Here is a 27,429-nt window from a genome sequence, read left to right as displayed (position 1 = left end):
TCCTTCAGGAGAGCTGGGGAAGGCCGTTTTTGCCCTTCCCAGGCTTCAGGAAAGCCTCCAGAGGCTGGGTAGGGCGAAAAATGGCCCCAACAGGCCAAACAGAAGTTCTGAAATGATCTATTTCCAGCTTCCAGAGTGTGTCCGGGGGGGGGGGGGGGGGGGCAGGGGAGGTCATTTTTGCAAACCCAAGCTTCAGGAAAGTCTCAGGAGCCTGCAGAGCAGTAGTGCACACATGCGTGGGGGAGGCCCTTTTTGCTATCCCCAGGCTTCAGGAAAGCCTTTGAAGGCTGGGGAGGGCAAGAAACAGCCCCCATGAGCCAACTGGAACCTACAATTGACTCGTTGGGGCTGTTTTTCTCCCTCCCCAGATTCTGGAGGCTTTCCTGAAGTCTGGGGAGGGTGAAAAATGGCCCCAACAGGGGAGGCCAATTTTGTACTTCCCAGACTTTACAAAAGCCTCCAGAACCTGCAGAGGGGTCGTGCGTGCATGCATGTGTATGTATGTCACGTGTCCATGTGCAGGTGGGCGGAGAGGATTGAATTGGTGTGGATGTACACGCACACAATTTTGGCGCGTTGTAAGAAAAAGGTTTGCCATCACTGCTGTAGGTAATAGCGCAAAACAATGTTCAATTGCCACAACTGTCATACACAAGAGAGTTTTTAATATAAGCATTACAGGTAGTCCTCAACTTATAATCATTTGTTTAGTGATTATTCAAAGCTACAAAAGTCACTGAGAAAAGTGAACAATCCTCACAGTTACAGTTACATTGTAGCATCCCTGCGGTTATGTGACCAAACTTTGGGAGCTTGGCAACCAGCATGTATTTAGGATGGTTGCAATGGGGTCATGTGATCACCATTTGCAAACTTCTCAGCTGGCTTGAGAAGCAAAATCAATGGGAGAAGCTGGATTTGATTAATGACTTAACAGCTGCAGTGATTTGCTTAACAACTGTGACAAAAAAGGTAGTAAACTTTGGGCCTGACTCATTTAACAACCATCTCGCTTAACTATTCTGGTCTCTATTGTGATTGTAAGTCGAGAACTGTTTTTACTCTAGTACCAAGTGCCACTCGCAATTAGGAGAGATGGCGCTCTGTTCTCCCATATTCTGAGGGCACCACATTGAAGAAGATGACATTATCACATAGAAATAAGCACTAACCAAGCATTCTTCAAGGTGGAACTTGTCTAAAGTGCAGACATCAATCCTTAGAGTCTTCTGTCGCAAAACTGAATGAGGGATTGTAACACGAAATAATTCATTGTATGTGAGATTGTATGATGCATCCACGAGTCTTGTACGGAACAAGCAGCTTGTGCTTTCCGATGAAGGGAGAACAGCCACACGAATGCTCCTGTTGGAAATGATCTTAAATAAGGATTACTTACTCTACAAGCTCATTGTATATGTGAATATTATTGCAACTATCAGCGTAACCCATTTTTGCATAGTTCTTTAGAGAAGAAACGTATTTTTCAATTTCTATTTGTTCCTATAAGTCTGCGAATGAGACAGATATTAATATTAAACTCATGATAGATTTCAGTAGATCAATTATGTTGAGAGAGATTATGGATGGCAGAATTTGACATAGTTTACAGTATAATATACAATCACTTTGGTGCTTGGTTGGAGTCTCCTTTTCCCTCTTTCCCCAGACATAATGAAAAATAGACAGAAGACTAAAAAAAGTCCCAATATAACTTATCAAAATCAAAAAACGATGACAAATTATAAACATGATTTTGTTTTATATGCATTTTATGTTAAAATAGACATAGAAGTTATTCAATTTCCAAGAACTATTTTTATTACAATACTATCTTTTAACAGAAAAAAACATTTATAGATGGAACAGAATCAGAAAATTCCCAGATAATCTGTTATATCTCTTAGTAAACTTCGCTCATGCAGAATTTTGATCAGACTTAATTTGCATTTACTGTTTTCTGCTCCTTGAGGACTTCTGAGCTTCAAGGTTGCTCAGCTGATTCATTAATTTTAAGCAGAATTCTTATCCCTTTAAAATATTCCATCATATTTGACATTAAAAAAATAAGATCAAAGAAAAGCAAAACAGCTCCCAACCCTGTAATAACTTCTCTACTTTTTTATGATACAGAAGTTCAAAAGATGTTCTAGGAATACTGCAACATGTGAATTTATGGAGCTAATGATAATTCTCATTTTATAGCATTAATATTTATATAGTATATGTATCTCTTATACTGCATTTTAGGGTAGTCTTAAAATCCCATGGAGAGGAGTCATTAGATTTGCAGACACATCTTTTTCATGTCAGATAGTGCATTAATCATTTCATATATTGTGGAGAGGAACAGCTTTGTTCTGCAGAAGTACAAAGAAATATTTCAAACATCAGAAATAATTCTATTTTTTAATGTCAGCTGTGCAGCTAAAGTATTTTCCACAAGCCATTAGCTATGTATATTTAAGAATATTTTTTCAATGAAAATGATGTAGAAGAATATCTATTTATTCAAGTAAATGGCTATATAGGCTCAAAAAGTGATAGTTGGTAAATTTAAGGCTTTTAAAAAATTCTAACTAGATTTTTAAAAAGTCATTTAGGGTAACTGATGGAGACCTGCAGAAATATTTTTGTCCTTGTAATTACTTACACTTTCTGGTCTTGCTGTGGTAAAAGAGCAGGCACATTATTCACCTGGGCAATAAATACTGCAAATTGTTTATTTTTGTCATCATACCTGAAATGAAAACAAATGAAAGAGGCAATTGTAGATTGTAATAAAATAATCCTAACCACACAAACACACATACACACACACACAAACACACACACACACACAGACACAGATATCCCTATTCATATTTTCAGATTTTCATACCTAGTGCTAATCAATCCTCTGTGTTCTTTCAAAAGAGGAAAATCGTTTGGATATAATAGGATTTCCTGGCATATGTGCCTAAGAAGTGGTTACAAGACAATTGGGCTCAGTGGTCTTTAATTTAAGCAAACATAATTAAAATTAGAGAGAACTGAAAGGAATTGAAGCATGCAGTCGTATTTTTGCCAAGCATCTACACTATGGATAAATGAATGATAATAAACTATGAGGGTACAGAAAAATTGTGCCTTGAGGTCTCATCATTAAGCCTCCAATATTATCTGTTAATATCACATTCAAACTATACCTCTAGCTTTTTTTTGTAATTTACTTGAAGTACATTAGTCCATTATAGAAAAATTATCCAGTACTAATAAGTATTCTAGCTTAAAGCACAGGAGAAGCCGTTCATCTTACTTCATTGAAACTTGAACTTTAGCTGTAATAGGGGCATCTGTATCATCATTCTCAAATGTCGTCCTTTCTGAGATACACGGCCTGAAAAAGATAATAGAGACATCTCAATATGAATTTTAAAACGCCATTAGAATTCAACAATAATCAAGGAATAAAATAAAATGTAAATACATAAAACATTCATTTCTGAATAGCTATCTAAATTCTTTCTTTATAGCCTAAAAATCCTGAAGGGAAAGAAATGGTTTTTCCTGGGATCAGAAATGTGTAGGTATCAGGTTAGTCTCCATGGAGGGCATATTGTTGATGGGCATCACTTCTGAAAGAGCCCTTTGTTGTGTAACCATGTTCAATAGCATTATTTACACTATCTTTAGAAGAATCTTCAACAACAACCTATGGATCAGAAAGTGACCTATAGGAATTATTTGACTATTCTGAACCCAAATTATTTAAGGTTTAATGACCTGCATCATTTGGGAAAGTTTGAGCAACAAAGGAATTACTGGGATCACATGACTTTGCTGCTCAGGCTCCAATATTATACTAGCAGTTGTATTTTGGATAGTTTTTCAAAGTTGGTGCACTTTTAATACCTGGAAATAATTTCATGATGATTAAATCAAATATCTTAATCTAGAGAGGGATGTAGTTATACCAAAACTGATAAAGGCTACTACAGCTAGTCATAGAGAACACACAAGAGACTGAGAGAAATACGTTAATTGAAGTCTTCATACCATAGTCTACTTAATAAACTTTTAGGTTTCTTATTCTAAAAAAAGTCAAACCATTAAAAAAAATAATTTATTTTTGCTCTCTTTTTCAACAACTAGAGGGCATTTATTTTCCCACCTACTGTAAACCAACATATCTTCCCCAAAATTTGGAGGGTAGAAAACCATTGAAGTGTGACATTTAATATTGATATCAAATATTTAATAATTGTAAGATTTCTTAATTAAGGACTTACTTCTCCAAGTAAATGGGAAAATCAAATGTGGGATTCTCAGTGAGAGAATCATGAGAAGCAGAAAGGGCACAGGCTTAAAATTCATTCCATACCCTTCCTAGGAGAATGCTAAATTGGTCAAGAAAAACTACTGAGCATAAGTAAAATTAAGGTTAGAAAGACTAAGACAGAAGATGCATTTCTGTGAGTCCTTGGCTGATAATGTCTCATCAGTCTTGGGGTATCTTTGATTAACCCAGTCTTTAGTACTTCAGATAGCCTTCTTCCAGTTTATCCTACAGGACCAACAAATTCCTGAAGAAAATTGGCTGACTATTTTGCACAAGAAAATGTTATTAACTGAATTATAGTATTCAATTATGGGAAATTAAAAATGGAGTCTATAGGAAACCTTCCAGTAATATCAGAAAAGGAAATGCAGACCAGGGTACTACACTATGTACTGAAATTGTTGTGGCTTGAAAATACCCTTGACAATTTTTTTCGTAACAAATATGTAATTTGCAAGATTCAACTTTCCTGATTTGGTGAAATTGATGTATGCAAATTAAATTTGTAATCACTTGGGTGAGAATTACCTTTGCACAGATGCTTCATAGACCCCACTATCTCCAGCAACTGACTCATCTGATACTGCAGCTGATACACATGCCACTTTCGGTACAGATCCTTCAATCATATTTACAGCTAGAAAAAGACAAAGGGGTAAATTCATGACAAAGTTGCACAATATTAAAAAAACCTGTGGGCAGACTCGTTGGATACCTATATCTGGATCAGATGACAGTCAACCCTATTTCAAAAAACAGTGGTTTCCAATATCTGGATCTAAGGTGGACATTGTTGATTGTTTCTTAAAAATAACATGATTAGTTTGCACAATAGTGGCACATACTCAAAGAAATATGCATTTGGGTTGAAAAGGGATGAAAGTCCTTGAGGTCACCTTCTTAACATAATGCCTCCTTAATTTGAGCCAAATATACTGAGTTTATATAGCTACTACAGCATGCAAGGTCAGAAACTTGTCTGAATCTATAAGGAGATGCTGACATGTAGAGTGTGACTGGCCCTACTGATTCTGAAGCACTGCTTTTTCTCTAAATATTGTACATCTTGAGAGAAAAAGATGGCAACTGTGAAATTATGGATGATGATATGAGATCAGAAACACACATACTTTGGGCATGTGATTTGAGTGAATAATAGATTAGAAAATTTGACTCTGGTTGGCAAATTTGAGAGATGTAAAGTATAAAGGAATTGATAAAGTGGATGAATGGGATTAGAGAGATGATTAGACTATCCTTGGAGGACTTCTAGGTTGCTGGCTACAGGTTCAAATGGCAAGCAAGCAGTCATTTGAAATCAAGTCAGATTTGATTACTGTGAGCTAGTTTGGGGAAAAAAATCTTGAAATATGCAAATATGAGCGGAGATGGCAAATAAGAGTGGAGGTTAATCTAATTGAAAGTCCCTAGTTATATTATTTTCTTTTTAAAAGTCTTATTGCTTTTATTTTTTTAGATCAAGGATTTTGATTGCATAAAATCATGTGCTGAATTGTTTTTCTTTTATTACAGTATTTTGATTTGTGCCTTATATTCCCACTACCCAACTATTTAAATGACACCAGAGAACAATATTTAAAGTTTAAAACAATAAACATTTCCTATAAACGATGTCTATGAAGAAAGGGAAGGAGGGGTCATTGGAGGGAAGTGTGTGAGTTAATTAGCTGTATCTTACAAGAACATGTGAAGACACATGATCCCAGAAGGCTATGCTGTAACTCAATCAGGCAGCTTTTCCACTTCTCTGAGCTGTTTGTGCAAATCCCAGGGAGTGAATGTTTTTACTCATTACTGCCCTGAAATAAACTACCTATGGTGATTATTTTGTCTGCTGACTGGATAACAATCCTCAATCACTTAATCTGCTTAGTGCCTTGTAGCTTTCTCTTTAACTCCCTTAGCCATTTTCAAAGAACCAAGAAAGTTTAGGCTAATTGCCATCAAGACCTAATGGGAATAATAACCTTTTCACACTCCAAATGCAAATTGTGGTATTGCCCACAAGGAAGAAGTAAGAACTTATCCCTCATGCTAAAGGCAAATTATTTTTTTAATCTTTTCCATACCCCAGATTGGTAGTTTTGTGTCATAAACAGCATGTTTTAATCAAATAGAACAGAAGCTCAGAAATACTTCCTAAAATTTGAATAATGCTGCTCGGTAAATTCAAAATAAATTTTTAGGACATGTATATTCATGGGTGGGATTCTACCGCTTCATCCCGGTTCTTTCCAGCCCTCTCTAATATGTTAAAAATATTAACATTATTAAAATATTTTAAAAATATTCAGTGGTCCATTCTTTTCAGAGAAGGAAAAGATTTTCTAAAGAATAAAATTTGTTAAAAAAAATATAAGTGCCAGTCCCAAATTATTTAGATAGCTGACCTTTTTCACTTTTCCTCAAATCACAGGCTAAGTATGTTGACTTGCCTTTAGCATTATCAGAAGGAAAAGTCAATGGTTCCCCCTTAGTTGGAAGTCAGTGTCCCTGTCCCCTGGGAAAAACTGAATCTATTGTTCATATCCTTGTTCATTTCTCTTTCAATTCTTCTTGGTAAAGATGTAATCATTTCATTTTTTTTTTGTCTCACTATTCCAGAAATTCAGAAGACAAAGCTGACAAGTTAACAATAATATCTAAGAGTGTTACAAAATGTCCAAATGTTATTATCATCTGGTATGGGACTATACAGTCATTAAATTGTGCATTATAGTGTGTCAATTTGCTATACCCAATTTTAAAGTAGTATTTTATAATGAATTAAACAGCATCACCACCAGATGGATTTGTAACTGGTTGAACAACCACACTCAACACACAGTTTTTAATGGAATAGCATCTACATGGAGGGAATTATACAGTGTGGTACCCCAAGGTTCTTTCTTAGGGCCAGTACTCTTCAATACTTTCATCAATAATTTAGACAAGGGGATAAAAGAGGAACACAATAAATCTGTAAATGACACCAAGCTGGCAGAAATAGCCAACACTCCAGAAGATAGGCTCAAGGTACAGAAGGATCTTTACAGACTTGAACACTGGGTCATATCTAATAAAATAATATTCAAAGTTGAGAAAATTAAGGTTCTACATTTAGGCAACAAAAATCAAATGCATAGGTATAGAATAGTTGGCACCTGGCTGGACAGCAGTAACTTGAGTTACTTAAATATCAGCCATCAGTATGCCAAAGCTGCCAAAAAAGCCAATGCAGTCCTAGGCTGCATTAACAGAGTAATAGAATCAAGATCACGAGAAATGTTACTACCACTATATAATGCCTTGATAAGACCACATTTGGAATATTGCATCCAGTTTTGGTCACCACGATATACCTGGGGGGAAAGATGTTGAGATGTCGAGACTCTAGAAAGACTGTGGAGAAGAGAAACAAAGATAGTTGGGGACTGGAGGCTAAAACATGAAGAATGGTTGCAGGAATTGGATTTGACTATTTATCCCCTTCCCTTGTTTATTGGAAGCCGCCCGGAGTCCTTCGGGAGTGGGCGGCATACAAGACCAATAAAATACAAATACAAAATAAATATGTCTAGTTTAATGAAAAGAAGGGCTAGATAACAGGATTCCAAAAGGAAAGGGGATCAATGTATTTTCCAAAGCACCTGAAGGCAGGACAAGAAGCAATTTATGGAAACTAATCAAGGGGAGAAGCAACCTAGAACTAAGGAGAAATTTTCTGACAGTTAGAACAACTATCAGTAGGACCTTGCCTCTAGAAATTATGAATGCTCCAATACGGGAAGTTTTTAAGAAGTGATTGGACAACCATTTGTGTTAAATGGTATAAGGTTTCCTGCCTGAGAAGGGGGTTGGACTAGAAGACCTCCAAGGTCCCTTTCAACTCTTTTATTCTGGTATAATGAAATTCCTATGGAAAATTATGTATGCATTTTGTGACACTTTTTGTAGGATATCTACCAAAGGTAGAAATATATTTTACACATTCATTTGCTTGCTTACTTAATGTGGAGATGTGAATCAAGATGTTTAATTTTATGAAATCTCTTAACCATGAAAACAGAACAGTTTTCATAGACTAAAAAAAAAAGTATCCCCATCTAATTTTAATAATGTTTCCTGTGAGAATATGGATTTATTATTATAAATTTCAAATTTATAAATATTGAAATTTGTTATTATAAATGTGAAATTCACTATTGTATTTAACTATGATTATATCGGCTTTAAAATGGAGATGAACACCACCCCCTAGAGTCAGGAACGACTAGCACAGATGTCCGAGGGGAGCCTTTACCTTTGTGATTATTAGAATATCCAAAAACATTTTATATGAATTCAGTGCTAAAAATCTTTGCTGTATAGGCTTGTTGTTCTATTTTATAGCTGTTATCTTGAAACTTTGTAAATAAAACTGGTAACTTTTTCAAAAGTAGAAAATAATACCAATAATTTGGAATGAAAATGAGGAAGGCATCCATTACTTCACCTTGGTCCAAATGCTTGACCCCAGTTCTAGAATCTTCTATTCTATACTTCTTCCCACCTACGGAGTTTAGACCAAGTTCCGCAAGTCCACTGTTTATTTCAGTATCCTCAAAGTCTGCATGATTCACAAAGGCATCTCCTACGAAGAATGGGTCTGTCACTAGTGGTGAACATGGTGGAGAAGGAGATGAAAGAGATGACCTTGGAGATAAAGATGTTGAGGATTTGGGTGTTCCAGACAAGGATCTCAAGATCTGCAAGCGGCTGGTAGAATCTGTTTTCTGCGTTTTTACTACTTCATTCTCATGGATAGTAGTGATGCATCCTGAAGGTCGAAAACCAGTGGTTCTCTCCAAAAGGAAGAGGTCCATTTTATTCTGATAGTCAGATTCTAGCTGTTCATACTGTTCATGTAACAGATCAGTAAAGCTGGCTGAAGTTGAAGAATCCTGGCTTGAAGTGACCAGAGATCCTCTACTGGATGCAAGTGAGCCATGACTACTGCCAGAAGATAAGGAAAGCATGCTAGAGGACAAACTGAAACAAAAATAATAATTAGAAATCAAAATTAAGATGGGTATATTGATTTAAGTATCTTATTTAGAAAAAGTGATTCAAATCATCTGTCATTTACAAAACTATAGTTAGCCTAAACTATCTCACAAAATTGTTTTATGGTAGAACTGCTCTTCATTCGAAGTATCTCTGAGAAATTTGAATTTAAATAAACAATGTTTTAGGCAGAATTAATTAATTTGTCTGTTTTCAATAAGATCTTCTATCTCCTTGCTGCATTTCTTCATAATGCAATTTCCAAAAGTGAATTTTTGTAGGGTTACTATTTCAGCTTATTATCTTTATTTTATGAAATACCTGCTAGATACTGCAAAAGATATGTCACTGTATTATTATTATGGTCTAAGCATTCTTGACGCTTTTTCATTTCTAGTCTATTTCAAAGTGTCACCTCTTAATAAGACCAAGTTGCCATTTGTAATGCTAAGGGAAATCATTTTTACATTTATGCTCAGAGGCCTCTTTTACTCACAAAATTCAAAAATTCAAAAGCTTGGGACACTTACTTTTTCAACTGCGTGTGCAACACTGCCAATAATCGTGTTGTTTCCTCTAGTTCTTGAGCCAGCTGATTTCTTTTACTGCTTAGCTTCAACCTGAAGAATATATTTATAAAGGCAAGATTATAATGCTGCTGCTTTGATGTCAACTGTGGTGTCACAGAAGTACGGTAGTACCCACATTGTCTGCAGTTTAATGACAAGTGGAAGAGAAAAAGATAAATAAAAACAAAGTAAATTCTCTAGTGCAAATTATTGCTCATATAACAGTGAGTTTGAAACTAGGAAAATTAGCCTTCTTCCTTGTGGGGAAGAGACTAATTGCACAGGAAACAAATAGAATCAAACTTTAACGAAGAATTAGAAAGCATGCAAAAATATTTTAAGTAGGTCTTTACTAACAATTGATGTCAGAAAAAATAATAGTATATGGCTACTCAAATCACAAACATCTTACAATAATCTTCATTAATATAACATACTGTAATAAGAAGGATCCAAAGATTATGCAAATCAACTATTTAGAAGTAGTTCCTATATAAAGAGGAAATTTCATCAAACATACAAGACCTTATCTATATAGAGACAACAAATTATTAGAAATAATATATTGGAGTTAAACATATAGAAAAAAATTAAACCGAGCACAGACTCTAGGTCTGTTGTACATAAAGCACCTCTCGTCCGGGACTTAATTTTAGACGAGAGGGCAGACCTGGCATGTATTACTGAGACCTGGCTGGGCCCAGAGGGAGGAGTCCCCCTTGTAGAACTGTGCCCAGAAGGACTTCAGGTGCTACATCAGCCGAGAGCCCAGGGAAGGGGTGGGGGTGTGGCCGTTGTTATCCGGGAGTCGTTAGTTCCTCGTAGGGTCCCTGCTCCGGAGATTGTCGGGTGTGAGTCTTTGCTGTTAAAGTTGGACCTCAAGGGTCAAGTGGGTTTGCTGCTAACGTACCTGCCTCCCAACAGCGTTGCAGCAGCCCTCCCCTCGCTCCTCGAGTCAGTAGCCGAGCTGGCAATTGAGTTCCCTAGGCTGATGGTCCTGGGGGACTTTAATTTGCCGTCGCTCGGTGAAAACTCTGATGGGGCGCAGGAGTTCATGGCTTCCATGACAGCCATGGGCTTGACTCAAGTAATCCGAGGCCCAACCCATTCAGCGGGACACACGCTTGACCTCGTATTTCTCTCGGAGCAGTGGATGTGTGATCTTGGTCTGAGGGGGAGTGACATCATACCCCTGTCGTGGTCAGACCATTACCTACTGAGGCTCGACTTCCGGAGGCCAAACCCCCACTGTAGGGAGGAGGAACCGACCAGGTGGTTCCGCCCCAGGCGTCTTATGGAGCCAGTAAGGTTCCAGACAGAGCTTGGGGTTATTCCTGATACTCTCGCCCACAGTCCGGCAGAAACTCTGGCTGCTGCGTGGCACTCGGCAGCGTCAGAGGCCCTCGACCGGATTGCGCCACTGCGGCCCCTCCGAGGCGGCGGATCCCGGAGACCCCCTTGGTTCACCGAGGAACTCCGGGAGATGAAGCGCCGGAGGAGATGCCTAGAGCACCGTTGGAGGTCCGACAAGTCCGCATCGAACCGAGCAATGGTAACCACCTGCACCAGGGAATATACTAGGGCACTTAGGGCAGCTAAAAGATCACACATAGCCTCCCTGGTCGCATCCGCTGAGTCCCGCCCAGCCGCCCTGTTCAGGATAACCCGCTCCCTATTGAACAAAAGGGAGGCGGGGGAACCCTTGCAGGGCAGAGCTGAAGAATATGCCCAATTCTTAGCGGACAAAATTGCTCGGTTTCGGACGGACTTGGACTCCACACCCGCAGTTCCAGCCGAGACTCAGGGGGACCAAGTTCAACAGCTCTGGGTTGAGTTTCAGGAGGTTATCCCCGGGGATGTGGACAAGGCCATGAGAGCTGTGAGTTCCTCCACCTGTGCCCTGGATCCGTGTCCCTCATGGCTGGTTTCTAACTGCAGTGAGGTGACACGAGGCTGGATCCAGGCGGTTGTAACCGCCTCTCTTCGGGAGGGGAACTTCCCCGCCGCACTGAAGGCGGCGGTGGTGAGACCCCTCCTGAAGAAGCCATCCCTAGATCCAGCTGTCCTTAACAACTACCGCCCGGTCTCCAACCTCCCCTTTCTGGGGAAGGTTGTTGAGAAGGTGGTGGCCTTCCAGCTCCAACGGTCCTTGGAGGAAGCAGACTACCTAGACCCCTTCCAGTCAGGCTTCAGACCCGGTTACAGCACTGAAACCGCCTTGGTCGCATTGATGGATGATCTTTGGAGAGCCAGAGATGAAGGGCACCCCTCCATCCTGGTCCTCCTCGACCTTTCAGCGGCTTTCGATACCATCGACCATGGTATCCTTCTGCGAAGACTGCGGGAGGTGGGAGTGGGAGGCACCGTGTTACGGTGGTTCTCCTCCTACCTCTCGGACAGGTCGCAGTCGGTGTTAGTGGGAGGGCAAAGATCGTCCCCAAGGCCCCTGAAATATGGGGTGCCGCAGGGTTCGGTCTTATCCCCCCTACTATTTAACATTTACATGAAACCGCTGGGAGAGATCATCCGTAGGCACGGGATTAGATACCATCAATACGCGGACGATACTCAATTGTATCTGTCCGCCCCGTGCCAAATCAATGAAGCGGTTGACGTAATGGACCGGGGGCTTGAAGCCGTCATGGACTGGATGAGGATTAACAAGCTTGTGCTCAACCCAGAAAAGACCGAGTGGCTGTTGTGTTTTCCTCCCAAAAATTTGGCCATTAATCCAACACTCAGGCTGGGGGGTCAAATTTTACACCCCTCAGAGAGGGTTCGCAACTTGGGAGTCCTCCTGGACTCACAGCTGTCATTCGACCATCATATAGCGGCTGTGACCAGGGGGGCATTCGCCCAGGTACGCCTGGTGCGCCAGTTGCGACCCTACCTGAACCGGGAGGCCCTCACAACAGTCACTCGGGCCCTCGTGATTTCTAGGCTGGAATACTGCAACGTGCTCTACATGGGGCTGCCCTTGAGGAGCATCCGGCGACTTCAGCTAGTGCAGAACGCAGCCGCGCGAGTGATCGCGGGTGCACCCCGATTCACCCGCATTACACCTATCCTCCGCGAGCTGCGCTGGCTACCTGTCGATCTCCGGATGCGCTTCAAGGTGCTATTGATCACCCATAAAGCCCTACATGGCAGTGGATCTGGATACTTGAGAGACCGCCTTCTGCCAATTACCTCCCTACGACCTATAAGATCTCATAGGTTAGGCCTCCTCCGCATTCCATCGGCCAGCCAATGTCGGCTGGCAACCACAAGGAGGAGGGCCTTCTCAGCAGCGGCCCCGACCCTTTGGAACGAGCTCCCCGTAGAGATTCGTACCCTCTCCACCGTCCAGGCCTTCCGCACAGCCTTGAAGAACTGGCTCACCCGTCAGGCCTGGGGATAAGGACCATTACCCCGCCCGAATGTTGTATGCATGTTGCTTATTATTTTATTATGTGTTGTCGTCTTAGTGCTGTATTCCCCCCTCCCTGGTTTTCTGTGAGCCGCCCTGAGTCCCCTCAGGGAAAAGGGCGGCCTACAAATAAAATCAATTCAATTCAATTCAATTCAGTTCTTAGCTAACTTTTTCTTATTCTGCTAGAGAACAAACAACCCTTGGAACACATGTTATCTCTGTGCCAATCTGTCATCCAAATCCTTCTCGCAAATTCCAACTTTAATCAGAGTGTGGAGGATTATCTTAGCTGCCCACAACTTCTACCTTAACACATAGCTTATTGCTTGTCTCCCTCCTACCAGGGAACTGTATGCTGTTCCATAAACAAAAAAACTTTTCCATTCAGAGAGGGGAAGGCTGCAGGAGAACTTTCCTTTGGCTAAATGTTAAAGTAAAAAAAATAAAAAAATAGAGGTGTCTCATAGCACTTTTTCTAATTAACAAATCTGATTAAAAGACACAAACTTTCGTGAGACGCAGATCACTTTATCAAATTCATAGAGGGGCAAACTGATGTAGTATCTAAGCAAGTATACACAGATTTAGAGATGCCATTCCATGCTCTTCCTCTAATGTGCTATATGCCATGACATATGCTATCATCAGCCATAGATCCCTCTGGATTCTGCTAGGACAACAACAGATTTTGTACAAAAGAATTAATGTGTATGTTTAACATTAGGACTGAAACAAGAACAAGATAATATCAAAGCATTTCAATCTCTCAGTTCCCTCTATTGCAGATCTCAACAAGACTTCAACAGCAGAATTGATAGAGAGAGAGAGAGAAAGATTGTGGAACCCACAGAACCCATCTAATTTATTTAAAAGAGGCCAGGTTATTTCAAAAGATCTTAGCTAACTTAATGTTTTTTAAACTCATTACAATTGTTTACTGATAAGATACTTCTAATCTGTCTCTCATGTAACCTACTTCAGCATAATTGGCTAACATGTTCATCTCTCTTTCCATCCTTTGCCCTCCACCCTTTCCCAATTTTTAATCCTAAAGCAGTTTTGATATTCTGGTTGTCTTTTAATAAAATTGGAAAAGATACAAGATTCTTTCAATTGTAAATTAACCCATATACTGCTATAAAATATTCAGCTGCATATATTAAGTATGCATTATACATCATAATACATTATTTTAATTAACACAGGCTTATCCTATGTCCTCCTGAATGTAATTACTATTGCCTAAAACCTGAGATTATCCATCTGTTTTTTAATACAAGTTATCAACTGCTGTCAATTTAGCTCCAAATATCAGAGGTAGCAGGACAGTAATTTAAATAAATGAATATTAAATCTGTCTCTTTATAATAAGTACCTGATAAAACATTTCTGTCAGTATCATGAATCTTTGTTATTTAAATGGAAAATTTTCAATAAAAATTTACTGGGTGAATCCACTTGAGCTAACTTGAAAAATAATTTCTCAGAATATTCTGATTTCTAAAAATTCCAAGTAAATCTTTAGACCTGAGAAATCTTCAGGACTCTTGTTAAACATTGCAGAATATTGGCACTAGAGAATGATTTTTTATTTTTGTGCTTTTAAGCACTCATGTCAGTAAGCCTCATAAATAGCCAAGATAGAACGAGACAATTTCTTCCACAATGAGGTAGATGGTTGCTTAAATTGCTTTTTTATTATAATCCCAACAAAGACATAAAGTAAAATGGGTGAGAAAATAGCTTTCTTCAACCATTCACTGTCACTTTGATAAGTAGCAAAACATAATTTAAAAACTAAGTTAGGGATATTTAAATTTCTTTCTAGTCTACATAAAGCATTCCAGCAGTAGAATGTAGCAAAAAGAAGAAAGAATATTATTCTGAGATTTAGATTCTAAATATTTTCAGATGTCTGAAATTTCTACAGAGAACTGTTTTTAGCTCATTTGTGTGAGATGGATAATGATCTTTCACAAGAAAATGCCTGGCCTATAAAACCATGCATAACAATTGAATAAAAAGGACAACATGTGCAAATGACTGTTAGTGAGTATAATCTGTTAAAATTATCATTAGAGACTCTAGCAATATCCACCTACACATAAAGTCTAAAAACAGCAATTACACTGAAAATGTTCAACTTAATACTATTGCATTGCCAGACTTTACTATAGCTGTAACAATAAGATATTACTACTACATCCAGTCAATCATAACAATTCCATTTAATAGCCCACAGAACTACTGAACAGAAGATTAAAAGCATTTTTATATTCTTGATGACACAGCTGTCAAATTGCAGTCATCCAAAACTTCAGTTTCTATGGGGATAACATTTAAAGAGTAATATCAATTTAAATTCAACCACCTTTTTAATATCTCTGCACTTCTGAAGCACTGTATCTGCCTGGATTTATAGAAATCTACATAACAAATTTACTGAATTGTTTAGTAAGAAAAATCAAGTGTATTTATTAGTGTTTTTCAACTCGTAATTAATGGAAAGAAGAATATCATGAATTCCACTCTAGTACAGCTCAAGCATTAAGTAATTAATGCTTGTCTGGATAATTCTATGTTACAGATTAACTCCTATTTCATGTTTAATACTTTTCTCATTTCTGAGTTATATACAATTCCTTTTTTTAAGTCTAATTAGAAGATTTCTTAAAATAATATTAGTTTACAAAGGCAGGCATCCAATGCACAGGTTCAACATACTGATTTTTTATTTTTTCCACATATTGCATATTTTTCATATCCAATTAGATTTTTACAATTGTTTCTTAAATCTAAAATTTCTAAATAATACAATAATACAATAGCAGAGTTGGAAGGGACCTTGGAAGTCTTCTAGTCCAACCCCCTGCCTAGGCAGGAAACCCTATACCATTTCAGACAAATGGCTATCCAACATCTTCTTAAAAGACTTCCAGTGTTGGGGCATTCACAACTTCTGGAGGCAAGCTGTTCCACTGATTAATTGTTCTAACTAAGTTGCTTCTCTCCTTGATTAGTTTCACCCACTGCTTCTTGTTCTACCCTCAGGTGCTTTGGAAAATAGTTTGACTCCCTCTTCTTTGTGGCAACCCCTGAGATATTGGAACACTGCTATCATGTCTCCACTAGTCCTTCTTTTCATTAAACTACACATACCCAGTTCCTGCAACCGTTCTTCATATGTTTTAGTCTCCAGTCCCCTTTGTTGCTCTTCTCTGTACTCTTTCTAGGGTCTCCACATCTTTTCTACATCGTGGTGACCAAAACTGAATGCAGTATTCCAAGTGTGGCCTTACCAAGGCATTATAAATTGCTATCAACACTTCACGTGATCTTGATTCTATCCCTGTTATGCATCCTAGAACTGTGTTGGCTTTTTTGGCAGCTGCTGTACACTGCTGGCTCATATTTAAATGGTTGTCCACTAGGATTCCAAGATCCCACTCACAGTTACTACTATTAAGCAAGGTACCACCTATACTGTAACTGTGCATTTTGTTTTTCTTGCCTAAATGTAGAACCTTACTCTTTTCACCACTGAATTTCATTTATTAGATAGTGCCCAATGTTCAAGTTTGTCAAGATCCTTCTGCATCTTAAGCCTATCTTCTGGAGTGTTGGCTATTCCTGCCAGCTTGGTGTCTTCTGCAAATTTATGAGTTCCCCATTTATTTCCTCATCCAAATCATTGATGAAGATTTTGAAGAGTACTGGGTCTAAAACAGAACCTTGGGGTACTCCACTGCACACTTCCCTCCATGTGGATGAAGTTCCATTGAGGACTGCCTGTTGAGTGCGGTTGGGCAACCAGTTACGAATCCATCTGGTGGTGATGCTGTCTAACCCACATTTTTCTACTTATCTAGTAGTAGGTTATGATTAGTGGCGTGTTTCAAATTTTTTTACAACCTCTTCTGTAGGTGTGGCCTGCTTTGTGGGAATGGCTTGCCAGCCATGTGACTGGGTGGGAGTGGCTTGCCAACCATGTGACTGGGTGGGCGTGGCCAACTTGTAAAATGTGGTGAAAGATATAGTTCAGTGGTTCTGAGATTTTGTCTGCCAGTTCCTTCAGAACCCTGAGGTGTAATCCATATGGTGATTTGAACTTGTCTAGGGTAGGCAGGTGCTCACTTACCATTTTCTTCCGTATTTCAATTTGTGTTCCTAATCTGATTTTTGTGATGCTGTTTTTGATAGATAGGACTGTTTTATCCCTTTGTGTAAAGACAGATGCAAAAATGAGTTAAATAGTTCTGCTTTCTCCCTGTTGCTTGTCACCTTCATGCCACGTTCTCCCGGCAATGGACCAAGTGTTTCCTTAACCTTTTTCTTGTTTTTAACATGTTGGAAGAAGCTTTTATTGTTATTTTTTACTTTTATGGCAAGCCTTTCTTCATTGTGAGCCTTAGCTTTCCTCATTTCATCTTTACAGGCTCGGGCTATTTGCTGATAGTCTGTCTTAGTTATGCCCCCCCTTTCCACTTTTTATTCTTATCTTTTTTGTCTTTCAATTTGTCAGAGAGTTCTTTATGCAACCATGCTGGTTTCTTTTTGGAGCTGTTATTTTTCTTCTTCATTGGTATTGTGCTACCCTGGGATTTTGTAATCTCATTTTTCAAAATTTCCCAAGCTTCTTGAGTTGTTTTCCCCTTGAGGATTCTCATCCATGGAATTCTTCCCAAGCTCTCTCTAAGTTTATTGAAATTAGCTCTCTTAAAGTCCAAAACTCTAGTTTGACTTTGTTCTACTACTTGTGTTTGCATAATGTTGAATTTCAATATTGCAGGGTCACTTGCCCACAGGGTTCCTGTGGCTTCAACACCTTCCATCCTTTCCTGTCTGTTAGTGAGAATTAAGTCTAATATGGCTGATCCCCTTGTTCCTTTCTCTACTTTTTGGCAAACAAAGTTTTCTGCTAGGTTTGTTAGGAACCTGTTGGATCTTCCACATGTGCAGCAGCAAAAAACAAGATGGTGCCACCTAGGGCGCTGCTGTATAACCGGTTCGGGAATGTGGTCAGCCGAGTTACTACCTACTCAGCCGAACTGGTCCGAACCCACCTCTGAAGCTTACTTTCAACAATCATTTTTTGTCACATTTGGCGAGACAAAAATAATTAGTATTGCTATTTAGAAGTAAGATCAATTTTAAAATTGTATTTCAAATTCAATATGAAATACAATTTCCTTTCTTTTGGCATTTTCAAATGATCCACTGTTTAATATGTTCACCTCAAGCTATGGGTTAAGTCTTTCCATCTCATTCACAGAGTCATCTTGTCACAGGAATTTTCTTGAAGATGACATTGCAGATGTCTTTGACCTGACTGAGGGCTGGATTAATAAACCACAATACCACAATACCACAATAATAAATTTCCATTACAGGATTATAAGGAAACCCTAATCCCATTATAAAGTACTTCTAAGTAGCTTTTGAGTTCTAACTTTTATTAAACTTGCATTGACAAAAGATCTTATTCATTGAACCATATATAATTGATCTGGGAATACATTTTATGGACTTGTGAATAAAATGTGAAACAATAAACATTACCATATTTTCACTCCATAAATCCATTAATTTAAAATTAATTAATTATTTATTGGATTTATCTCTTTTGGGATAGTCTACAACAGGGGTGTCAAACTGGCAGCCCAATGGGCCATATGCATCACATGCAGGCCATGCCCATGTGATGCCCCTCCGGGAAGGGAAAAAACATTACAAAAAATCACATGATGACCTGACACACCAAGTTTGACACCTGTGGTCTATAATGACCTTTGTGATAGTCTACATTTTGCTTTCTTTCAGTTTCCAACTCTTTTTCTCTTTCTTTTATGTAATGTTTCACTGCAATCACTGAAATCCACAGATTAAAAGCCCTATTTTATGAGACTCATCTCATAAAGCACCATCTGCTAATAGTAAACAAGGCATTCAAATGATTCCCATACCTTTCTGTTAAAGCTTTACTCTGTGTATCTCTTGCAGTCTGAAGATCTTCTTCTAAACGTTTTCTCTTCATCTCCAGTTTTTCTATATCAGTCTGAGTCCATTTTCTTGGGCTAATGAACCGCATTTCTTTGAGAAGTTCCTCCTTTTCATTTATTAACATTAATCTGTCTTGTTCAGAATCAAGCACACCAGGCCAGGCCTCACTATCTAATTTAGCCAGCTGTATTTTTAAGTTTGCTATTCTGTGAAAGAGAAAAATATTATTATATCATTTTATATCACTAAAGTATATCAACAAGTAAAGAATACTCTTCAGTGTTAACTCTCTTTGTTCTTTGACAATAATACAAAATAAAACTGAGGATATAAAAACTACTCACTACTTTAAGCCTCTACAATGGGCCATCTTGTTCTGCAGACTACAATGTATTATTCTTACCACAATTGCAGACTGGATCTTTATTGACATACAGTGGCATGTCAAAGTTTTGGTTGGTGCTTTGCAGAAAATCTGTATTTTAAGGATGTCTCTAAACAAGTGACCTTGTTCCTGTAGGATATATTTAATTAATTTAAATTTTGTAATTAATAGAAATCATCCACTGAAATCTTCTTTAAAGCCATTTTAACAGTTAACTGTCTCACTAAGCTCAACACTGGGCATTAATATATAATCTCTGAATTCCTCAGTACATTTGTAAAAAATATGTTCTTGGATAATTTCTGTCATTTACCAGCCTGTATATATCAGCTTAATATTCACAACTCTTTCAGGATAAGCAGTATTATGAAAAGCACAGAAGAGGAGTATAAAATTATATAATAAATTAATCAAAGTATAAAGGAAAATACAGCTAAATCTTTTTACACTAACATTATTCACTATACCTCTTCAGACCTTTTTATTTTTGCAACTGTCCTTTTTTCCATTACACCTATTTCATTCATTGCCTTTGACTCGTAAAAAGAGCACCCAAGCATGTAGTTCTGACTATACTTATGCTTTGGCATGAGAGGGAGTGGAAATGTAGTACCTGACTGCAATTTATGTAATCAAGTGCATCTCTTCCCAGAACTGCATGGCACCTAAGAAAGGGATTCATGCGATCTTAAGAAAAAACACAGCTGGTTTAAAAGGAGTTGCAGATAGGTACTAATCTGGACTCTAGGTGTACTGAAACACATTGTTGAAGTGTATGTGTATAGTTTATATTTTTGATATTTGAAAGCATGATATCATCTTGTTCCTATTTGGAACTGCTGACCACAGATTTTCCCCCATCAGACCCTTCATGTCTTCTAATTGTGCTCCAATGGACTGCACTCATTTACCTCATTACTGTTTGTTGTCTTTTTCAGTTTCTTTTTAGTTTTTCCAGAGACAACTGGGAAAATTAGGAAGAACTAAATTTTCCAGCAGTAACTCAAGAGAGATGTGTTTTTGCATAATGTCTTAAATCTACGATAATGTGACACTGATTAATATGATAATCAATGAAAAATTCACTGAGAAATGTGAATTGATATTTGTATCAAGGACACAAGAATCGATCCTTCCTTCCTTCCTTCCTTCCTTCCTTCCTTCTATGGTATTCTTCCTGTGGAAATTGGGGCGGACATATGCAGGATCTCAGGAAGAGAGAAAATTCCTCTAAAGACTTGAAGACAGATGCTAAATTTACATTCCTGAATCTGGAATGTAAGTATCTGAAACACATTATTTAGATTATTTCTGATTACTTACACCACCTTATAACTAAAGAATCATGCTATACTTGCTGCAAAAGGATCTTTTCATATAAACAAAACTATGAAGATGTAATTTATTTTTGTGTAGAATTGAAACAAGTGCTCTTCAATTATAATCTACCTACCTACCTACCTACCTACCTACCTACCTATCATCTATCATCAGCTTTGGTGGTAGAAAATATATATATATTCTAACCAATAAATGTTACATTTTATATTAGAAAATTAGAATAGATGCCCAGAGTTATCTTGCGATAAGATGGGTGGCCAATTTTTTAATAAATAAAATTAATACATTAATAAATGTTGTCAGTTGGAGGAAGCACAAAGTGAGTTGGCTACTGCAACAATAGAAATTATTGTAAGCCAAAGATTTCCTAACACCAATTCTGTAATTATTCACTTTATTTTTTTTTCTAGAAATGATAAATATTGTTGATGAAATTACAGGAAAAAATTATGCACATTTATTTAAAACTTTTAAAAAATGGTAAATTTTGGTAAGAGCATCTGAGAAATATTGGTATAATACTTTCAAAGTCTGAACCTTATTCTCAGAAAAAGATCTAAAAACTAAAAAGATCCTGTTACCAGATTTTATACGTCTTTTTTTGGGGGGGGGAAGAGTACTATAGGAACTTTAGACATTTGTTTTATAAAATATATTTCCTTAAAAAGAGAGAGAGAGAAAAACGAGTTAGAAGTACAAAAAGACAAAGGTAAAAGAATTTCTTATCATGCCTATTAATCCTTATAAGACAGATGTTCTGCTACTATAAATACACGTTGTCAACTTAGGTTGCTTGATTATTATTATTTTAAATTAAGAGAGTAGCAATATTTTCTTGTTGTCAAAATCAGTGGAACTATGTCTCAGTGTTAAAGAAAAGGCTACCATTATTTCACAATTCTTACAATATAAAAGCACTTTGTCTATAATTAATTAACTGCAACTGACAAAAATATATAAAAAGCATATAATTTCATAACAGCATTTTAAACATAGATGTAGGTAAATAAATAAGTGATCTATTTTTAAAAAATGACCACTTTGTTGAAGAGATTTTGCTAGAAATAGATTCTTTATGGTAGATACCAGCTGCTTTCTGAATTGCCAAGAGCAATAAAGAAAAACCTAATTACCTTCGCTTAGCATCTTCATATTGGAGGCGCACTCTTACTTTCTCAGCCAAGTGATTATTGCAGCTCACAAAAAACTGACAGGAGAAAATGTTAATCATTAAGAGGTCAGAGCCAAAATTCACAAGAATTCAAAGACACATTTCTTTCATTAACTTTGTTTTCAAGAAACATAGAAATATTATGTAAAACAAATTTATATAGATACAAATGCTACAAAATCTATTCCAAACATCTGTACATTGGATCTATGAAAAGTCATCAGGCTATTAAAGAACGTTCTTAAGGATGAGATACATACATTTCCAGAAACATCTGTTTGGGAACCAGCATCCAGGTACGTCCTAGGTAAAGAGCAATGGGAACTTCCCAAGGAAGTGCTATTGGTCCACAAGTCTGAATGGGATCTTTTATTTGCCACAAAATTAGCTTTTAGTCTGGCAAGACTCTGAAATGAGAAGAAATAACATCTACCATCTTATTGCCTTCTCACTGCCATATTGTTTTGAAGTAGACACTTAAAAGAAAAGTAACGAAGGAATAAACATTTAAAAATTAGTGATTTGCATAAATTTGAAAGGACATTTAAAATCAAATTTATTTATTTTTATTAAAAGGGTTTCTATTATCAAAGCAGAAGTTAGGCTACAGACGGGCAGTTATTTCACCTATTTTACTTTACAGAAAATTACCAACAGTGAGAATGGCTGATTTTTAACCAGCATTTCTATATAAAGTTAATTTTATGTGTAGGTTAGAAATAAACATTTCTGTACTTGCAGAAACTCAGAATTATTATGATAGTTTTTAATGTATGCTAGGCACATTATTTCATTAACCCGATTTCATACCTCAATAAGATCTCGCTTTTCTTGCTCTCCTGAAGTGATAGCCTTCTTGATGTCTTTTGTTTCACTTAAAATGGCTTGTGCTTCATCAAGTTTATATCCACCTTGGGTATCAGACATTTTCATATCAATTCTTTAGATAAAAGGAAAGAGAAACAATTACTCACTGTAAGAAAGTTAAGGAAAGGAATACATCTATTAAAGTGGGATTGAAAATGGAATTTTTGAGCCGTTGATTTTCCATCTACTGGAGAGCTTAAAGCAATATTTAGTGTATATTGCTTAAATTCCTATGTGCTAATTTCCTCTGTTGCAAACTGATATATTGAAAAAAATGACTGAACAAGTATAGAAATGATGTTTTCGGGGAGGGGGAGAGATTAAATTGCATTAATATGGAACTAAAATGTATCTTGTTTTGATACATTTTCACTATTCATTTGCAAGATAGTCCAGTACATGTTCATAGAGATATTCTGTATGTGAGAAAGCCAATGAGCATATGGAATTTGGACTTTAATTCATTACTATGAAGGAAAGAAAATCTATGTCCTTATTTTCTTGCAGCATTGTCATTTCCTATGTTCGAGTCTAAACTTGTCAGAACCATTAGGCTGACTCTTAGTACGGCCAATTTGCTCTGGACGTCTAAGAAACAGATGTCAAAAATGGGAAGATAGTACCAAAATACAGGTCAGGGGGCATTTGTGCAGTTGTAAAAATACTGAAAAATATAGCTCCCATGAGCAATTTGTCATTAGTTTGCATTATGCATGTAGTTCTGGGGTTTTCGTTTTACAAATTTCTAGGCAGCACTGTTATATCATTACATCTGTCAATAACATAAATATTTTGAAAATGTTTGAGATCACTTAAGTGATTACAATTGCAGATTGTAATGATCCTGGATATATATTTATAAATTTTATTTAGTTTCATTTTATACTGATTCCAAATCAATGCAGTTTATTAACTGATGGATAAGCATAATAAACATGGAAAGAATAACTTGAAACAATTGTTTAATGTTTAATACTAGATACTGCTCTGATTTTTTTCTCCTATACCTTAGAAAGAGAACTAAAATATTTACATTAAATAGGCAGGAATCAAGTTTATCTTGTCATACTCCTAATTGTTTCTAGAGTAATATAACAATATAACAAAACACAAAGTCAGAAAAATAGTATGTCTAAAATAACATGGTCCATTATTATCATCTAATAGTAAAATGCCAAATATGACAAATACACCAAATCTAGTCTCCCCAATATTTTATGAATAGAAACTAAAGTTTTCATATATATGGAGCTTCTCAATCATCCAGTTCATGTTGTCCTGAAGGTGCTTTTCCCTGAAAGCTATTAAAATTGAACAGCTCTCTCTCAACAGAAGGGGAGGGATACAACACCACTGATCTCCTATATATAACACCATCCTTTCAGCAGTCTCAAGAAGGTTCCACAGCCATTTGCAGTCTAATTCAGGTGACTGAGGATACAGATAAACCCCCAAGTGGCATCAATCACTCTCAGAATGTTAACAACTGGATGAATATAAATCTTTCCATTTCCTACAATTCAGGCAGAATTGAAGAAGTTTCTTGGATGAGAAGTGAAACATTTGCAAGGATAAAACAAGAGAAAATCCAGTTCCCTTTTGAAAAAGCTCCTTTGGGGTAAAGCCATTGTAAAAAACTGCAGATGAACGTCAAGCTTTAATAGGACACCAATGTATTAGATGTAATCCTATGAAAGGAAGATATTCCTTTAAATCTAGCTTAACTCTTGGTCATTGTATGGTCATGGCTGTGCAATGTTTTCTTGGCAACCATAGGGAACTGTTTTTACCATTTTTAACTTGGATCCCCCCCCCCCAAACTTTTGAACTGGCTGGACATTTCTTGATAATCTCTTAATCAAGTAGAAATCAGACCCAACCTTACTTACTTATCTTAAGTGCATCCAAGGTTGGTAGAGATTATCATCCGTGTGACTTTTAACTATATAAAAACAAACTTAAAATTCAATGAATTCTGGGGCAATTTGTCTTTATTCTCCCTTATGTGTATTATCTCTACTCCTATTGTGTAGTGCAGCCCATCATATAAACATGCAAAGCCTGCATACTTCTCTAAGACCTGTTCCTCAAACCTTTCACCATTTTTTGTGTTCAGAGGCTGTTCTCTTTGCATAATACTCACAATTTCTTTAATTTCAATTCTCAAGTCAATAATGACAAGAATCTACATTTTTCAACTAGTCGGATAGTTGGAGGGAGGGAGGGAGGGAGGGAGGGAGGGAGGGAGGGAGGGAGGGAGGGAGAGAGAGAGGGGGGGGGAACGCAGAAGATGCTATTAACTTACTTCTTCAGTGTTTGAAAACCATGTTCCTTATACTGGAGTTCCTGTCCCATGTGAGCAACTTCTCTTTTGAGTTTATTAACCTATAGATAAGTGAAACAAAATGCTTTATTTTAGCCAGTGTGTACTATGTTCTTAAAAAAAAACCCCAAGAATCAAAGAAAATAGGGTGCCCATATAGTGCTCTGCTAAAGCTATCTACTTAGTATTAGAGTTTAACTTATTTCAATTCATTGATAACCATGCATTCACACTTTCAGTTTGAAAACATAGTTAGGCCACCCAACTTCCCCCATACTAAGCAACAGGACTCCCTCCTGCAATTTTAGCTACTCATATATTTCTTTTTCTTTCCTAGCTGTTTGTATCATCATCTAATAATGTAATTTAATGACCTAATCTTCGCTGCTAACCAACACAGTTATTAAGAGAGATATCACATGGCCTGAATTTTACTGGCTTCTTCCTCAACTCTGCTTTTGGAAGCCTATTGTGAATGTAGCCGATAGTGATACATAACCGATCTTTGATCCTGATTATTTGTACGAACTGCTGATAGATCCGAAGTCAGAATTGTGTAAAACATTCAAATGTTTATCATGTGATTACAGGGATGTTGCAACAGTCCGAAGTACAAGGACCATAAAGTTACTTTTTCCATGTGGTCATAATTTGAATGGTCACTAAACAGGACACTCATTAATCAAGGACTAACTGTAATTATTAGTTGTTCACCTACGTAGATAAAATAGATTTCAGGTTCTTTAAATAAAGTAAAACATTCATGTAGATTATTAAATGGTTATACACTTTTTATACACTTTTTGGCATTGCTTTTATTCTATCTATTGGTCAGATCCACTTTCAAGTATTGCTTATGCAGAAAAACCACGTGCCCTATCTTGACATCTCCAGTTGAGAAGATGTGTTGTGGTAGACTGTGATATCTACTCATTTTCACTTTAATAAATATATTCACACACAGATGACATTCGAAATTCAAGAGACGAGAACTGCATCAAAGGTCTGCTTTGTCAAAGCAATTATAGAGAAGTACTCCTTGGATGCTTTGCACAGGCCTGTATGAAACTTTGATTTTAGTCAAGTTCCTTATCACCAATCTTTGATCCTGATTATTTGTACGAACTGCTGACAGATCCGAAGTCAGAATTCCAGACAGATATAACAAAAGGTACTTGTTTTAATTCAAGCCAGGATTTCCATATACATTACTATGGAATGTATTGAGGAAGTTGAGGTTTCTGTGTTTTTCAATATATGAATCCAACAGATTCAATGACTACAGCATTTAACACCAACATGTGAATGCTACATAAATAATAGATTCAAAATAAAGTGAATCCTTATGACACTTCACTTAGAAGGAAACAGCCAACAATAATTTGAATAAATATTTTGCAATGTAAAACATTTCTTTGAGGATATTAGTAAAAGGCACTCTTAACTTGCTTTCTTTTAATATGGGGAACCAGTATCCCTGATATTGCTTAATCATATATTCCAGCATGGGTGAAATATGCTGGGACTTGTAAATCATCAACATTATAAAGCTCTGGTTCCTTAGTTATGTACAAATCTGCAAATGGAGTAATTATTTTATACAGCAACTGAATATGTGGTTGTTTTTTTTCTAGAAGCATTTTAATAATTTAAAAATAAATTAAAAATCATTTTATCTTACCCTAGATTTTGTGGTAGCAATTTCAGCTTTAAGAATTTCTGGATCATATTTTGAGCTAGAGGATGAACTGGAGGCTACTACAGTAAGAGGGGAAAATGGAAAAAAAAATAACAGCAAAAAGTTAAGGAAATGGGAACAAATGCAAAACATGTATTTTTTTTCAATGTAAAAGAAATTAAACTGCCAGAAACTACATTTTTAGTCGGATTTCGTAAGCATTTCGAAATAGAAAAGATGGGAAGGAGCTTTATATAAATTAAGCTATTTCATTTATTTTCCCCCTTTAAAAAAATTCTGAAGTTCCAGAGCTGTT

The 27,429-nt window shown here is 37.0% G+C and overlaps 1 protein-coding gene across 2 annotated transcripts in view; it reads right to left on the bottom strand.

Moving 5' to 3' along the window:
• WWC1 (WW and C2 domain containing 1) overlaps positions 1-27,429 on the bottom strand; it is a 94,354-nt gene that overhangs the window by 13,323 nt on the left and 53,602 nt on the right. For both annotated transcript variants that reach the window (XM_032210642.1, XM_032210641.1), the window contains 12 exons: positions 27,117-27,193; positions 25,418-25,497; positions 23,056-23,185; positions 22,506-22,652; positions 22,208-22,281; positions 19,312-19,554; positions 9,898-9,987; positions 8,817-9,352; positions 4,850-4,958; positions 3,299-3,379; positions 2,654-2,740; positions 1,173-1,365 (listed from right to left, as the gene is read on the bottom strand). In XM_032210642.1, the coding sequence (XP_032066533.1) occupies positions 1,173-1,365; positions 2,654-2,740; positions 3,299-3,379; positions 4,850-4,958; positions 8,817-9,352; positions 9,898-9,987; positions 19,312-19,554; positions 22,208-22,281; positions 22,506-22,652; positions 23,056-23,185; positions 25,418-25,497; positions 27,117-27,193 (1,847 nt within the window). The remainder of the gene's footprint in view (positions 1-1,172; positions 1,366-2,653; positions 2,741-3,298; positions 3,380-4,849; positions 4,959-8,816; positions 9,353-9,897; positions 9,988-19,311; positions 19,555-22,207; positions 22,282-22,505; positions 22,653-23,055; positions 23,186-25,417; positions 25,498-27,116; positions 27,194-27,429) is intronic.

This window comes from Thamnophis elegans, chromosome 2 (genome assembly GCF_009769535.1).
Source record: "Thamnophis elegans isolate rThaEle1 chromosome 2, rThaEle1.pri, whole genome shotgun sequence".
NCBI classification, from domain to species: domain Eukaryota; kingdom Metazoa; phylum Chordata; class Lepidosauria; order Squamata; family Colubridae; genus Thamnophis; species Thamnophis elegans.
This window is presented reverse-complemented; position numbering and strand designations above follow the sequence as displayed.